This window comes from Centruroides sculpturatus, unplaced genomic scaffold, assembly GCF_000671375.1.
Source record: "Centruroides sculpturatus isolate CEXI.00-Female unplaced genomic scaffold, Cexi_2.0 scaffold323, whole genome shotgun sequence".
Classification (NCBI taxonomy): domain Eukaryota; kingdom Metazoa; phylum Arthropoda; class Arachnida; order Scorpiones; family Buthidae; genus Centruroides; species Centruroides sculpturatus.
Window position 1 is genome coordinate 208105 of NW_019384566.1, and position 16605 is coordinate 224709.

Here is a 16605-nt window from a genome sequence, read left to right on the forward strand (position 1 = left end):
CATCATCATCATCATCCAGAGCGTTTTAAGCAAATTTTATGGAATTTTTTTTTATAAATTGGTTCCATTTCGCTTATAAATCTTCCTAGTATTAAAATTAATAATTAAATTGTGATTTAAAGAACAAACTTATTTCTTTAAAAGTTTAATTAAAAACGAAGTCGAAATTAGTATTGATCCACTAGTCAAACAATGTTCAGCAACTAATTTCCTAATTTAAAACAAATAAAAGGAATATCCAATTCTTATTATTTTATAATAATATTATTATTATTTTAAATAGTTAATTATAAATTAATTAAGAATTCAATTGAGTTACAATTTGATAAAAAGTTTCTTCCGCGCCAAGAAAATATCAGTTATCGATTTTTTGTTAGGTTAATGCTTTATTCTGGAAATGCAATAAACAATAGAAGCATTACAAACGTGTAAATATACTAAAATGGGGAATATTGCTTGTGCAAATTAATTTCGTCGTTCAATTTGCTTACAGTAAATCGATCATTCCATCTAAAATTAGAAATTGTCAGCATTTTCTTTGTTCGATTCTTCCGTTACGTTCGTTTTCTAAAAAAAGAACTCGACCGATTCTGTTGTTTTTTCTGCTTTTTTTATGGTTTAAGGGCGATAATCTGAAGAGAATTCCGTATTAAAATAGTGCAGTATATTCTGTTCAGAATACTGCAGTAGAAATAATAATTGTTTTTAAAAGCGATATTTTGCTCACTGCTCAGAATAAACTACAATTTTCAGCTCAGAGTAATGCATTTAAAACTATCAGTTTCGATATTCGTATCCATGATAATGCTTATTCAAATTTTGCTAGTTGCTAAAAACTTCAAGCTCTACTGTTAAGAATTTCTTGGAGGATTTTTTTTAAGATTTTACGACTACGCTATTAATTATAGAGGAATTTTTGTAAGTAACACTCATCAAAAGTATCAACTTTTATGGCAAAGCTTACATCGCAACTGTCAAATTGAGTAGCATTACAGCGCTCGGTGTCACAAACCAGAAGAATTTCATGCCATTTTCTTGAAATATTTCAAACCTAAATAGTGGAATTTTCGAATTATTCCATATGCATATTATCATAAACATCCGTGTTATTGTAATTTATTTATAAAACACAAGCATATCGTATTGCATTTCAAATTAGGTTTTGTAAAACTTAGTCCTTGAAAGATTATAATCGCGTAATAATAAATAAATATAAAATCGGTCTGATAGTCAGAATAATAGAAATTTACGTTTAAAATCACTCGAATGGATTTTAAATATTATTTTAAAAAATGACGATTAAAATAAGAAAAAAGAAAAGTAAGAGAAAGTCATTACACTTCCTTTTAGCCGCAGACCAATGAACTTGCAGCTGTTATGTCAGAAGAGCGGCCTACTTTGCACGTCCTTGAATGACGACAGCACTAAGTCTTCCCCTTCTGGTTCGATTCACCTTTGGAACTCTGCCAATATACGGAGACATACAAACTACACAGCCAATGATTCGTGAGGATTTTTTAGGCCCCGGTCCAATAAAATTGTTGCATCCGGTTCTACTGTCAATCAAATAATCGTCGGAGGATTTGATTTGATTTTTTTTTGTAGAAATGTTTTGCTTTTAGCTTTAGCTCAGTGGCATTTGTGTATGTATGTGTGTGTTTGTGTATAGATAGTTTATTTTGCTGAAATCAATTTAGGTCAATGACGCGACGCGGAAGTTACTGGAATAATATTGTATCGAATGGTTTACGTAACAGTAGGAGATTTTCTAAAACTCTCGCGATTTTTCGGAATTCTTGTGGTAGGTTTCGTAATTTGGCACTCTATTGTTTGCAGTGGGCATGGTTCTTACAATTTGTCGATCGTTTTTCTTGTCTATCACGGATATCCATAGCCGACTGGACCTCCTTGGTTTCTCCGTTGGAGAGCATAATTCGTTTATGCTTTTTTTTCCCTCTTCTTTTTTTTTGGTTCCTCTTACTATTCTGTAATGTAGAATAATAAAATTCGCCTCCTACCAACATCCGCTCTTTGCGATCATCGTGGTGATGATAATGAGTGAAACGATGGCACTAAGATGATTGTTGACGGGTTATGGTCGTAACAAGAAGCGAAGCCATCCGTAGAGGGTATTGGATCCTAAATTCGAAGTAAGTTTTTAGTTTGAATTTCCGAAGTGTAAGGTATACGGGTGTGGGAGATACCTTCTTTCATATTGAGTACTCGATAACCGAATAAGTTGGAGGGTTATTTGGTTTAGATTCGGGTATCTTGATCGATTTCACTAGATGTCATTTGATTTTGCTGGTTTTCTCATCTTAAGTGCAATTGGATATCAGAATTGTCGATGGGCTAATCGTAGAAACGTTAACGAATTGTGTTAGTCCAGCGCTATGCGTTTATGTAACCGACATAGAACATTTTCGAAAAAAGTGCCGATTTGAATATTTTTCCACCCCCATTTTTAATACGTAACACTTCCTGTCGTATTCCGGGAACTCCATTCATGTCGTCAATTGTTTGCCGAGTTAAAATAACTCTTCCATTAAGTGGAGTTATGACGAGGTTGTTGGCCAAGTAATGTTGATGTTAGCGTGTATTTCTGCTATTGCAGTGTTGCCGTGAGCAGTGGTGGCAGCGACCACGGTGGTAGCGATTCATGTCAGTCGACAAGCAGCAACGTGTCCGAACCCTGTTCTCCCGAGACAGAAAGCCCAGATTCTCCGTGTCCAGGCACCCCCCAGCCGATGCCACCCATCCCACCGTCTCTGGCAGATAACTGCCGAGCAGACAGTGACGATAGCATCACTCTCTCGGGGACACTGGTGGCTCTGACGAAGAACGAGTACCCAACAAGTGGACAATATAGTTTGTCTCAGGGACATGACAATGCGACAGACACAGTATGTGATAATAAGAAGAATTTTTTCTATGACTGCATTTACAACGACAAGAGTTTATGTGATGACAATGCACGCTTAGGATCAAAATCGGAGAGTGAAGTGAACGAGGAATATTACACTGCCATTGGTGACAGTTCGGAATGTGAGGTGAAGCCGAATTGTCACGTGGGGGATGGACTGGAGAAAGAAAACACCTCATCATCCTCATCATCATCATCATCATCCTCATCGAATCAGTCGTCAACTGCCAGTCCCGAGATACAGACAAATACCGACGATAGTCACACTGTTACTTGTAAATGGTTCAACTGTGAGCAGAAAATGGTGTGCAGCGGTCAGCTGGTGGAACATATCCGTAAATATCACGTGGAAAGACAGAGTGATAGTGAAACGTTCACCTGTTTATGGGTCGGTTGCAAGGTAAGCCTTTACTTTTCTTTCTCTTTTTTAAAATATTTATTAAGCAATAATTTTAAATAGGTATATAATATATTTATCTTTAAGCTTGCTTTTACTAAACATAAAACATAATGAACATAAAACATATGTTCATTATGTACTATAAATTTATCATCATTTAATTTATGTTATACGCTATTTTACCTATTACATAATATACTATGACACGATTTTTCATAAAATCAATAATAATGACAATGCAAAATGAAGTTCTAAATCAGAAATGTTTATATATATATATATTTTAATTCTTGATGGAACACAAATGAATAAAAACATCAGTTTTACTGTGACATATTGATATTATCGCAATGGTTTCATACCAAAATTTTATGGGGTGGATCAAAAGTTACCAAGTATAATCGTTTTCACGAGTATACGTGGAACACGCTCGTGATGTTTCAAACACAGTACACTTGTAAATAAGAATCGTAAACTGAGCTTAGAACAAAGTAGTGTTTCTTACAGAATTAGTGAAAACACGATTAAAAATGTGATTAAAAAATTTAATTTAAATAGATTTTGCACAGTTTAGTTTTTGCAATCGTTAAGGAACATTCTTTATATCGAACTTACGAACTTATTATGAAAATTTCTTACTGAACGAATTAAATAATTTTCCTTATTAAAAATTATATTTATCGAAAAATTTTTATTTTATTTTGTTTTAAATAAAACGGTAAAATTTATTCTTATTAATATGCTTGATAATGTGTAAATGGATAAAGATGTTGTGTTATTTAATGAAGATATTTAAAGATTTATTCGTTTTTGTTTATTAAAGATATATTTTTCACCTTTACAATTCATAATTTTTAATGAAGTTCATTTTATGTTCCAAAATTTTATTGGAAGGGTATTGATTATCTTACCATATACAAAATAGAAAGCATATTTTAAAAAAGTTTAAAATTTTTCATTTTCGTTAATTCAACCGCACTTTTTTCATATAAGTTTTAAAAAAGGTTTTACTTCTGTTGAAAGTACTGTAATTATTATTTAAAATTTATCAAAATATTCAACCCTACACTGTTGTTTGCACTTCATTTAAAGGAAAATGAGGGTTAGCCTATATTCAGTTGGCTACTTATGAGTGATCTGTAGCGAATAAGATGTTAAAAAATGAGAACAAAGAACAGACTGGAGTTTGCAATCAATCATTTCAGCTATCGTGTCAGTAAATTCGTGAAATTTGTTTAAAGCAAAGCATAACGAGGCACTTATAAGTTTGACAAGTAAACTAAGATTTAGCGCCATCCTGAAATTTTGCGTCGTTTTAATTTATAAATACGTATTAAAATTAGTATTTTAAACGCCTAAATTTAAACTAATATAGCAAACAAAACGTTTTATATTGTTTTCTGATTGTTTTTGCTTCTCATTGCAGTTTTATACAGATATCCCATGAAATTCTTTATTAGTAATCAGTATGCAGGGCGCATATCTTGAAATTTAATTATAAAATTCTATTATTCAATATCATTGTAAATTTCTCTTAATATTTATTATAAATATCTTATTGTAGAGTGATGGAAGAGGTGAGTAAATATATCCATTACTCAATCACAAATACGCAAATGAAACTGCAATCGACTATGGCACATATGTAAAATATATTTGTGTGCATGAATCTTGTTTTGTGTACATCTCTTTTATTAGTAATGATTGGAATAAAATGAAATATTCTCTCTATTATTAAAAAAAATACATAAACATAAAATTATATTCCAATAATATATATATATATATATATAATCTTATTTCTTCCTTTAAAAATTGGAGTCCACCAGAAACCCTGAATAAAACAAATATTTTGGTATTTTTTTAGTAAGAGTGTAAAGTGTCTAGATCTAAATATAGAATGATAATGGGGTCGAATTATTCATTGATTATCGTCCTCTTCATGTGCCGTTTGCAGAGCGTTCGATGAAACATGATGAGAAATTATTCTATTTTAAGAAACATTTAAAATATTAATTCATCATTTCTATTAGTAATAATTATTTCTTTAATTTAATCATATATGCAGAAAGCAAAGAAAGAACGGAAAAACCCTTGTCTAATGGAAGTTACGTGTAATATTTGGAGTCGAGTTTCTTAATTTTTAGATCAATCTATGGATACAATTGTGAAATGTTACGAAATTTATGAACTTTAAAGTTAATTTAAAGTACATTTTACATAAAATTGCTTTAGTCTTTTGTATAATCTTCGCGTGCTGCTAATTTCCTGTAAATAAACGGAAGAAAATAAAAGTTACTGTAAATAATAGGAAAAGTATGCAAATTATCTGAAATGATTAGAACAAAAAAAAAAAGTAAACATAACAGCTCAATAAGCACTTCGTGTGTCAGATGACATTCAATCACTGGCAAACCAAATGCTTTGTATATTTATATAATGTTGTTTTGAATTCTTCAGTTTGTTAGTTATTCATTTTTTCCATATTGTAGACAGTTACACAAATTAAAAGATTTGTTACAGCAAAAGTTGTTGGAAATACAGTATATATGGAATATTAATAATGGCTTAGATCTTTAATTTTGAATACTGAAGATAAAACTAATGTAACTAATATTTAATTACTAGTTTTATAAAATAGTGGACAAATTACAGTAACCTTCTTATTGTTTCCTGAAAAATACATTTTATTAAGTTCACAAAATCAAATTTTATTAAGTTCACAAAGTTTTGGAAGAAGGAAGAGGTTATCACTTCAATAATACTGTAATATTGAGAAGATATTCTGTAATACTAAATTTAATTAATTAATTACAGTCGACCCCCGTATAAGATCATTGATTATTCCGTTTTATATGAATTCCATGTTGTACAAGTCACTTAAATTTTACAAATACGTGAGCCGTTCACAGCCCGGTACACGTATTTGTAAAATCTAAGTGACTCGTACAACATGGAATTCATATAAAACGGAATAATCAATGATCTTATACGGGGGTCGACTGNGTTAGTTCATGTAATATTTATGTATTGTGTTTGCACATCATTGAACAGTGGAGACTTGCTGAAAGTAAATATCACTCATCGCACTTTAGTTTATTTTTTATTTCATCTTTAGAAGTAAAACAGTATTTTTTCGTAATCATTAAAACTCCCAATGAAACGCTTTATTTTACTTTCATCTTATAATGTAGGAGAACATAAATTAATTGAGCCTAACTTGTCCATATGGGTGAGATTGGCCCTACACTTTTAGTTACTTACTAGAAAATAAATTAAATTATTTAAATTTATGACATTCCTGTATGATTTTTTTTATTCATATAAAATTCTATTTTACTATCTCATCCCGGGAAAAGAAATTATTTTGCCTGTAATCCTGCTGGAGGCAAATTTTTTGGGAAATGAGAAACTCTAGTGTGGTCACTCTTAGCTTCATTTCTCCCCATAGACCTTACTGGCATGGGTGTCTCTACCAGGAGCTTGTGCTCCAGCCTCCATTGCCCTATGGAGCAGTAAAATTACTACACTCTCCCACCATGACCAGGTGATGACCATGGGAGAGTTATTATTATAATAACATTCTTCTAGATATGTCTTAAAGATTATAATTTTATAATTTTTTTAAACAGGTTATCCGATGAATCAAGTGAAGAATCAGATCCAGAAACAGGAGGAATAACTTTATCACCTGAATTGAAAAAATTAGTGCAGTCTGATCTGTTTTTAGCAGGAAGTCCTTTGAAAGAACTGTATGTAAATTTTTTTTGCCTACATAGCTGAGATAATTCATATTGTAAAAGATTTAAAACAATAGTAGTCGTTAATATTAAGAGATTATTCAGTATTTATTAATAAATTAATTTATGTAAATGGCTTTCTAATATACATAAAAATGAAAATCAACATTATTACACTATCAACACATACCTATGTTACTGCCATTCAAAATTATTACTTTTTGAGTTAACATTGATCAAACAACTACTCACCACATCACACAAACTTAAAAATTACACACACTGAACCAATTTACAGTGTGGTAACATCGAAAAACATTGAAAAAAATGAACATTTTCGAACCCCTTCTGGGCTCTGCATCAGGTTTTAACGGTTTTTAGACAGAAATTTGATTAACAAATGCTGTTTAACTAAGAATTCAATCCTGAAATTTATAAAAAATTTATGTTGCACATGCGCAACAGTCGGCCTGCCCAAATACGAACGGCTAGAATGTGCTGTCAATCAACTTTTGCCAGGCCATTGACAAAAACATCTCTTTAAAATTTATGCACATGGTTGTGATGGGTGCAGCACAAATTTACACAGAATTTTGGTTTATATGATGTACATCTAACATGAAATGAAATTTCTTGTGTAAAACAAGATTATACTGTGTTTTATTTTTAATAAGCCATATCATTTTTTTGTTATTAACTCTGGTGAAATTTTACTTGTATTTCCAAATTTATATCAACACACATTAATTACGTTAACTATATTTTGTTTTTTAAATGTTTTAATAATTTATTTAGCTTTGTACTTCATGCATTTCCTACCCTTATTTCTGCCTTTCTTTTTCTTTTTTCTATATTTCTTTTTAAACACCATAATGAATGCTCTCTCTTCAGGTGTGAAGATTTCTTCTTATGATTTTGTTATAAGAACTTATTTATGATGCATTTTAATATGTACCGTTATATACATTATTTTAGTGTGTTTTGGTTCATTTTTTAATTTTTATATTTATTATTATTATATAATTTGTAGTTTTTGTATTGTATATATTATTTTCATTTGTTTTAAAGGAATTATTTATTAATTAGGGGACAATCTTACCATGTTTTTGTAAGACATTTATTTTTTATATAATATAAATAAACAAGTAAAATGGCAATACATGTGCAAATCTCACAGTCATGTCTGTTTGTAGAAACAGTCTCAACATTTCATATTTTCTTTTGACCTGGTTCTTGATCCCCTGACTACCTACAAGTCTGGTTTATTTTATGTGCGTATGATTTGGGCACCAAATACTCTGTGCCAAATTGAACTCCTGACATGTACTCCTTCATACCTCTAAAGTGTGCAGCCATTGACAATAGTGTGATTTTAGAGACTAGACTATCAAAAACTGAAATTAAAATTACTTGGAGATAAAGAAGATGGCAAGAATCATTGAAAAATGGTCATGCAGATGAAAATGTAAAGCTGAGTACAAACTAGTCAATGCCATTACTTTTGACATGAAATCAGCTTTCTATAACCAACATTAAAGACAAAGTGATCTTTTTATTAAGCAATTATGATATTGTTCTAAACAGCCAATGAGTATTTGATATATTCATCTAGTAACTATTTATTCTTAGATTTTATTTTTAACTTTCACTATATTTCTGCATGTTGACAAATAATTAATAAGCAAAAAAGGATCTGATAAAAATGAATATATTGCCAACAAGAATATACTAAGTGATTTTTCTTTTTGTAGATTATTTCTTCTGTTGAATCTATTGAAAAAATTTTCTGAGTATTTTAGATTCCAATAGTTCAAAAAGATAATTATTATTATACAATATTTTTACTTTATAAATTGCCTAATCAAAATGATTAGAAAAATTTAAGAAAATTAAATTTAAAGGCATTATCAAATCATTTTTATTGTAAAAACAAAAATATGATCAATATATATTGCGTACGGAGTACTTCTGCCTAAAAATATAGGAAAACCTTGTTTTGTAAATTAAAAGAAATATTTACAATAAATATTGACATCTACATGAATAATGCTGAATTTTTTTTAACTTAGCAACTACATGGAATTATAATTTATATTTATACAAAATGTGGTTTTTCACATAATTCTTTTTTAAATATTAAATCATAAGCAAATTACAAAGTAAATACAAGTAAGTACAATGAGGTAATACACTGTATTAAGAATATTTATGTAAATCATGATAAATTTTAATATAAATAATAATACTTTGTATATATCTAGTGTATTTTATTAATATTTCAACTATAAATCAAGATCACTTTAAAACATACTTTTTTAACATTAGATATACTGATGTTACCTTTATTTTGTTTTTTGTGATGTTTATACATTCAATACAATATAAAATAATATGGTTTAGGTTAATACATTGTGTTTAGAGGATTTGATCCCGGGATCTCGAAAATCGGGATCCCGGGATCCCGACCACTTTTCAGTCCCAAAATTTTCGGGATTAAGTTTTCCTAATCCCGGGATTTTCGGGATTGACATCATTTTAAAAAAATTGCAAAATAGACTGCATGAAGCGAAACGTTCAGTGCCAGTGCTTTTAACAGAATTGCTTGCCTATCATTTTAATATAAAATACAAGAAATTTTATTCCAAGCAAGCAGCAGAAATTAACCAAGCGGGCTTGCGATGCTTGCTTGGAATAAAACTTCTTGTATTTTCAACTAAAATGATAGGCAAGCAGTTCTCACTGGGTTACTTGGTAATATACTTCATTTTTGTATTTTTGAATTTTCGCGGGCGCCAATCGATTTTCTGGCGCAGTCGAGAGCACTACTCAGTGCGTTTTACCTGTCAATGTGTCAGCCATCTTGTTTTGCCAGTGTGGTTAATATAGACCCGACGCCTCTCGCTTAGGGGGGTCGACCTTAGGTGAAAAGGTTACGACCCTCGCCTTGCCCGCGATCTGTCAGGATGATGCGAGAAAGTCTTTTTACGTTTCGGGGTAGTGGTTTGCTGGACGCTGAGAGACTCACACAGAGACCGAATTTACAAAATTAACGCGTTTATTTTTAGAAAGACATGCTTACAATGATCGAAACAATCGGGATTGTAGCCTTTACTCCTACAATCCCGATCCGTGTCGACCGGACTGTTTTCTTCCATCCTCCCCGTGTCCTCGAAGCTTATAAGTATTTACTAACGATTCCTCCAACTTCCATCAAACCTAAACGCGTTTTCTCAGCAGCTGCATATATGTGCAACAAATTGAGAAGCAGACTTGGTGATGAGACACTGGATGCGTTGTTATTTCTCAGATCATATTTTCGCAATTCAAATTAGAATGTTCCTATTAGATTAGTTTTCTTTATATTTAAGAAAAATGTGACTGATTAATATTATTTTTAAATACTTTTTGCTAAGAAACTTACTTTACTACCTACTTACTAGGTTGTTATATGAAAGTAGTCTATTTAGTCGATGTTAAGAGAGATTTTTGTGAATTTTCAACGTTTATTTGCATAGTTTGTTACATAAAAGTTTTTTCAATTTATGTGAGTTTAAAGAGATCTCAGTGATGCTTAAAAAAGAATAAATTTAACATGAAGACAGTGATTTTAAGTCTGGTTAGTCTGACTGTAAGTCTGATTAATTAGAGTGATTAAATTAACTAGGTGTATACCGTAAAATACGTTGATTTTTGTCTAAATTTTGATTTTTAATTTCTGTAAGATTTTCTTATTTTTTATTAACCCTCAATACCGAAATAATCCCGGGATCGAATAAGTATAATCCCGAAATCCCGGGATTAGAAATAAGGACCGGGATCGAATTCCCTAATTGTGTTATACTTCAATATGCAAAGTGATAGTATGTGACAACAATTCCCTTTTTTCTTAAGTTAATAATCATCAATCAATATCAATATATATTATAAAGGTAAGTGTACAGTGTGCATGATGCTAAAACTCAAAAACAAGTCCTGGTACAATCGAGAGTTATGGTGTGGTAGCCCTCTATCCCCCATCTACGAAGAAAGTTTCCATTTTTACCTGAAGGGCGTGCTGTTGAAGATGGGCTGGAAGTTTTGCCCTCTAGAAATTTCTAGAACAGTTTAGAACATTCCAGAGTATTCTAGCACATTCCACAACTTTCCAGAATGTTCCGGGATGTTCTGGAACGTTTGGGAACATCCCAGATCATTGTGGAACATTGTGGACCATTCAAAGCCTTTTTTGTATGGATGGGACTACCCATTGGTGGGGGTATATAAAGCAAGATCTGTCATAGGTTCGAACGTTAGTTTCTTATCAGTGACAAAGGGAAGAACCGAAAAAGAAGTGAAAATTCCAAAGTAGTGCAGTGAGTGAATATAAACAAACAGTGAAGTGTAAATAGTCAAAAGTGATACAGTGACTGAATATATAATAGAAGGGTTACAAGTACAAAATAATCTAATAATCTCAATGTTTATACTTATTTTTTGCCTGGGCAACGCCAGGCTTACGTGCTAGTATTTTATAAGATTATTTTGTTTTATATTTATATAAATCAAAGAATCTTACACAACAAAATATTACTAACAGTTTGCTTACTAGCAGAAAATTGAAAGCTAGTTTCTTTGCCCCAATATTTTAATTACTGTTTTCAAATACTGTAATTATAGGACAAATATGATAATGAATTTCTGCTTTTAATGAACAAACTCAATTTCTTTGTTGGAGAGAAAAGTTCTTTGTTAATAATATACAAAATATCTATACTAATATTATAAAGAGGTAATGTTTGTATGTATGTATGTAAGTTTGTTTGCAGCAGGTAATCTCCGAAACTACTCATCTGATTTCAAAAATTCTTTCACCAATATTTAGAATGGAACCTCAGGGTGGACATAGGATGTATATTATTCTGTTAAATATTCATATAAATTAAAATATATAATCTAGGTTATGGCTTTTATGTCCAATAGATGGCACTACGAGTACGACGCCCTAAGTTTGCTTTTCTGTGAAAATGAACTAAAGCAGATCATCTTCTATCTATCTATATAAATAAAAATGTAATGTTCGTTTGTTCCTACCGATTCCTTTGAAATTTTGACACAACGCTGCATTTTAATACGCACGTGTTTTTATATAATATACATGTCGAAATTTTTCCCACTGAAGGGAGATGGTTAGGATTAAGGCTTACCATAAAGAACTCTGCTTCTATTTATACTATTTTAGATGCGGTTTTTTGCGTTTTAATAGAGTACATCAACAGAATGTACACTAAGAAGAAATTTTTCGAAAGATTCTCCCCCCACGAGGAAGTGTTATAAATTTATAATAGATACATTTTGAGCCACAACAACGCGTAGTGGGGTCTGCTAGTAATTCATAAAGTTAGTTTTGTGTTCTCTTTTAATCTATTCCACTAATTTATTTCAGCATTTTAGTATAAGTCCTCATGCATGAAAACCTTGACAAAAGATGATCTTTGTATCATTATGAATCCACATAATTGTACAAAGATTTTTATATTGTAATTGCATATTTTAAATGTTAATTCTTGAGATAAAATGAAAAGATATATTATTCTGAATATGTTGTTTTATGAAAAATAATACCTATCCTAAGATGGATATCCTGGATTCAATAAATGTTGTTGTAATTCTTATAACAGATTAATTTCATGTGAAAAGATAGTTTATATTATATTCTACTGTTTTTTACTTTGAAATATTTATTTTACCTTTTAGATTATAAAAAACAAATGTTGTTTTTTAAAAATCTTTTGTGCCATGCTAATCTTTTGTGTAGGACCAACTAGAATTCCAATTATATTACATACATAAAAAAAATATGCTGTTGTTGAGTCATTAGTTTGAATTCAATGTTTCAGAATGTAACATTTAATTTTGACTTTAAGCTTTGGTACCAAATAAATTTATAGTGAAGGGTTCTGAATTACTTGATAAGCTTTACAAATCGTTGATTAATTTTTAAATTATTTTAAATATTAAACTTTAAAATTGTCACAACAAACATGAAACAGAAAATTTATCTTTATTTTAAAAATTATTATACAAATAAAGAATAAAAAAAGGATAAAAGTATTGAGATATAAATAAATAATGCACATTAATAGTTTTATTCTTGCTTATTATATGATAAAAATTATATAAAATTTTAGGAGAAAAATTATTGATCTTAAAGCATTCATAGATAAAATTGGACAAATTGCATGATTTAAAATTGGACAAATTTCTGATTATAAATCATTCAATTTTTTCATTGTTGTTTATTTTTTAATCTTTCATTTAATTTTTAATACCATTACTATATAAGAAACTCCTTGTTTAGAATATATATGTATATATTATTAATTTATATAATATAATATAAATATTCCATATAATCATCATAAAAATCATTATATTAAAACATAAATAATTAAATACACATAGAATAATCATTCTAGTGTAAATGATATGTAGTATTAATCAACTTTAGATATTGCATGCTGGCAACTTTGATAGGTTGTATAGTATTTGTTCTACCGTATTAAAATTTCACATTATATTTTAAAGTACAGTATTATCTTTATTGATTATTATTTTTATAAATTTAATATTACTCACTTCTTGGATATTACTATGTAAATTCTCAGTAGCAGATATCATATGTTCTGTAAATTAGGAAGCCACACTACATGTTTGAATGCCTTTATTTAAACTCCAAGAAATATTGTAGAATGTCTAAAATTTTCCTTGGAGTTTAAATACATTGTGTTCAGTATCACACTTAATATAACACAATGTTACGGAAAGACATTTTTTATACAATACACAAAAATTTATATTAATTCTTTGTAAATTATTAGTGTACTGTGAATTATGTGGTTGGTTATGATTCACAAATAAAATTATAGCTTAAATATGTTAAAGATATTACATATGTTAGATATCTTCTTCAAATGCATGACTTGGACATTTGTTTTGCATTTACTATATTTTTATGCAGATTATTCCTAAGATTTTTTGTGTTTAAAAGATAATTTGAAAGGAATGTGGATTATGTAACGAGGCATGTTTTATGTTGCTTTTAAATTAAATTATAAACTCTTGTCTGTGGAACAATTGCTGCTCCTACAGGCATAGAGTATATTGTGGGGAAGATTATGCAAAGGCTTTTTGTTTTAGCAATTTTTTTATGGAGTATGCTCTATCATAGATTATATTCCAGCATGAGTTATGTACATGAAAATGCATTATCTTTAATTTATATTTAAGCAAAAACTCTATAAACAAAAATCTTCCCAATAAAATTTTTGCATTTTTATAAATTCGATCAAACTTAAAATGTAAATTATAAATTTTGATTGGTATTTTCATTAACTGTACAGTACATACATATATAATCTGTTGCAATAAATTCAACTAATTTGCCTAAATAATAATGATAAATAATTTCCAGGGGTCAAAAAAAATTTATTTTGATTGTTTCTTGAAACTTTTTGTGAGAAGTCAGATATAAGATACTAGTTACAACCATAAGCAGAGTTATACAACACACCAAAATACCAGAAAAATCAAAAATCTTTACTTAAAACATTTTTAACTATATGCAATGGACATTGTCAGGTTTGATTAAAAGAATATAGAATTAGAACACTAAAATGAAAGTTGGAACAGAACATTTTAATTTAAAAAGACTTTTATAGATAAAATTATAAAAAGAACAAACTGTTCAAATGAATAAAAAATTTGAATTTTGGGACTTTAAAATAAATACTTATCTTTTTTAAATATATTTATTTTAAAGTTTATTTTATATTTGAATTGTGTTTAAACTTGTTCTTTATTCAAACAGTTTGTTCTTTATGTGAATTGGAAGATAAAATTATAAAAGTTACAAAAACAACAAAAGTTTATTGATGCCCAGAAATTTTTAAACGTGATTATTTAAGTGAATCAATAAATCTGATATTTCAAGAATAATTTCATTTTTATATTAAGTATGTGTGTTTTCAACTGAATCAGTTTTTAGTTTGATTTTTATAACATTAAGTGAAAATACAGTTGTTTTAATTTTTTTTTATCTTTTTTAACAATAACAAATGGATAGTTTTTTCCCCACCTGTAATTTTTAGTGTTAATATGAAGTCAGTTTTTAAATATATATAAATATTAATAATTGGGTAATTTCTTATTTAAACAACTCAATATTTTTTATTTAAAGTTCACAAAAACAGAACAAGCAATAAAATAAATTTAAAGTGTCTTCACATTTTGTACTTTTCAGATTTCAGGAATATCTTATGAGAAAGTCAGTCTTTATCTGGCGTTTTCATCTGCCTCAATATGCAAAACTCATTTAAAGAAACTTCCCTCTGTTGGTGACATAATTCCAAAAACTCAATTGTTGATTTAAAAAAAAGTTATATAATGATTGTTGATAAAAAATATCAACAATCAATATTATCTAGTTCTATTGAATACTTAAGATTAAATTCTATATAAGGATTATTTTATTGTATAATTCATTGATAGGATAAAGGGATGAAGACTGACAAATGTACAAACTTTTTGATTATTTATCATAATTAAATGCACTTTATGTTCCCTTTAATTAATGTACTGAATGCTATATAAAGTAAGCATAAGATTATGTAATGCTTATTATATATATATATATATATATAAAAATGGACGTGTGTGTCCCTATATTTCACTTTTCAGCCAAAACTACACATCGCACATGAATGGTGTTTGTATGTGGTAGTAGCCCCAAGTCTCCATTCGTGCACTATGGTGGTTGCGTATCGATAGCTATAAGGGTGCGGGAAATATGGGTTTCAAAGTGGTTGAAAGTGGAAGATTTTCTATTTCGATTTAAAAAATTTTTGAATTTGAATTCGTATTCGAATTTAAATTTGAATTGGTTTGATTATAGAATGATTGTAAACGTTACAGAAAATTGATCAAATTGAAAATAGTTTGTTTGACCAGACGTAAAAATTCTCTAATTAGTCTGGAAACGGGGAACCTAATTCTTGCATTCTGTGCTATAAGGGTGCGGGAGATATGAGGTTGAAAGTGGTTGACTTCGAACATGTGTAACAATGGAAGTGTTAACAATGGAAGTATTGAGTAACAAAGGAAGTGTTAGTATAAAGCGGCATGCAAGATTTACAGGCAATTTTTGCAGGAAATCGAACATATTTTTAGACTCATGTAAAAATTCTCTAATTAGTCTAGAAACAGGGGACCTAATTCTTGCATTCTGTGAAAATGGGTAAGATTGGCTATAATGTAATTATCTTAATCTTCACTGTCGTTACTTTTTGCCCAGCGAAGCGGGTCCTTGCAGCTAGCTATATATAAATTTATATAAGTTCTAATAGAAATACATTTTCTTATGAAGGAATTACTTTATAAAAGTCTGATGTTTTGTTTGTTTGAATTTTTAGATTCAAGTATTGAAATTTTATTCAAAATAAATGAGCACTGATATATCTAGAACTTGAATAAGCCAAAGGCAAGAAAATTTGTCACTACTGTGTTTT

At 29.4% G+C, this 16605-nt stretch overlaps 1 protein-coding gene across 4 annotated transcripts in view; it reads left to right on the top strand.

Moving 5' to 3' along the window:
* The window catches only part of LOC111624048 (zinc finger protein AEBP2-like), a 125173-nt gene that overhangs the window by 44919 nt on the left and 63649 nt on the right, over positions 1-16605 (top strand). For all 4 annotated transcript variants that reach the window (XR_002756507.1, XM_023366828.1, XM_023366829.1 and 1 more), the window contains exon 2: positions 2615-3323. Coding sequence is in view for 3 of the 4 variants with exons in the window: in XM_023366828.1 (XP_023222596.1) it covers positions 2615-3323 (709 nt within the window). In the remaining variant the exon portion in view is untranslated. The remainder of the gene's footprint in view (positions 1-2614; positions 3324-16605) is intronic.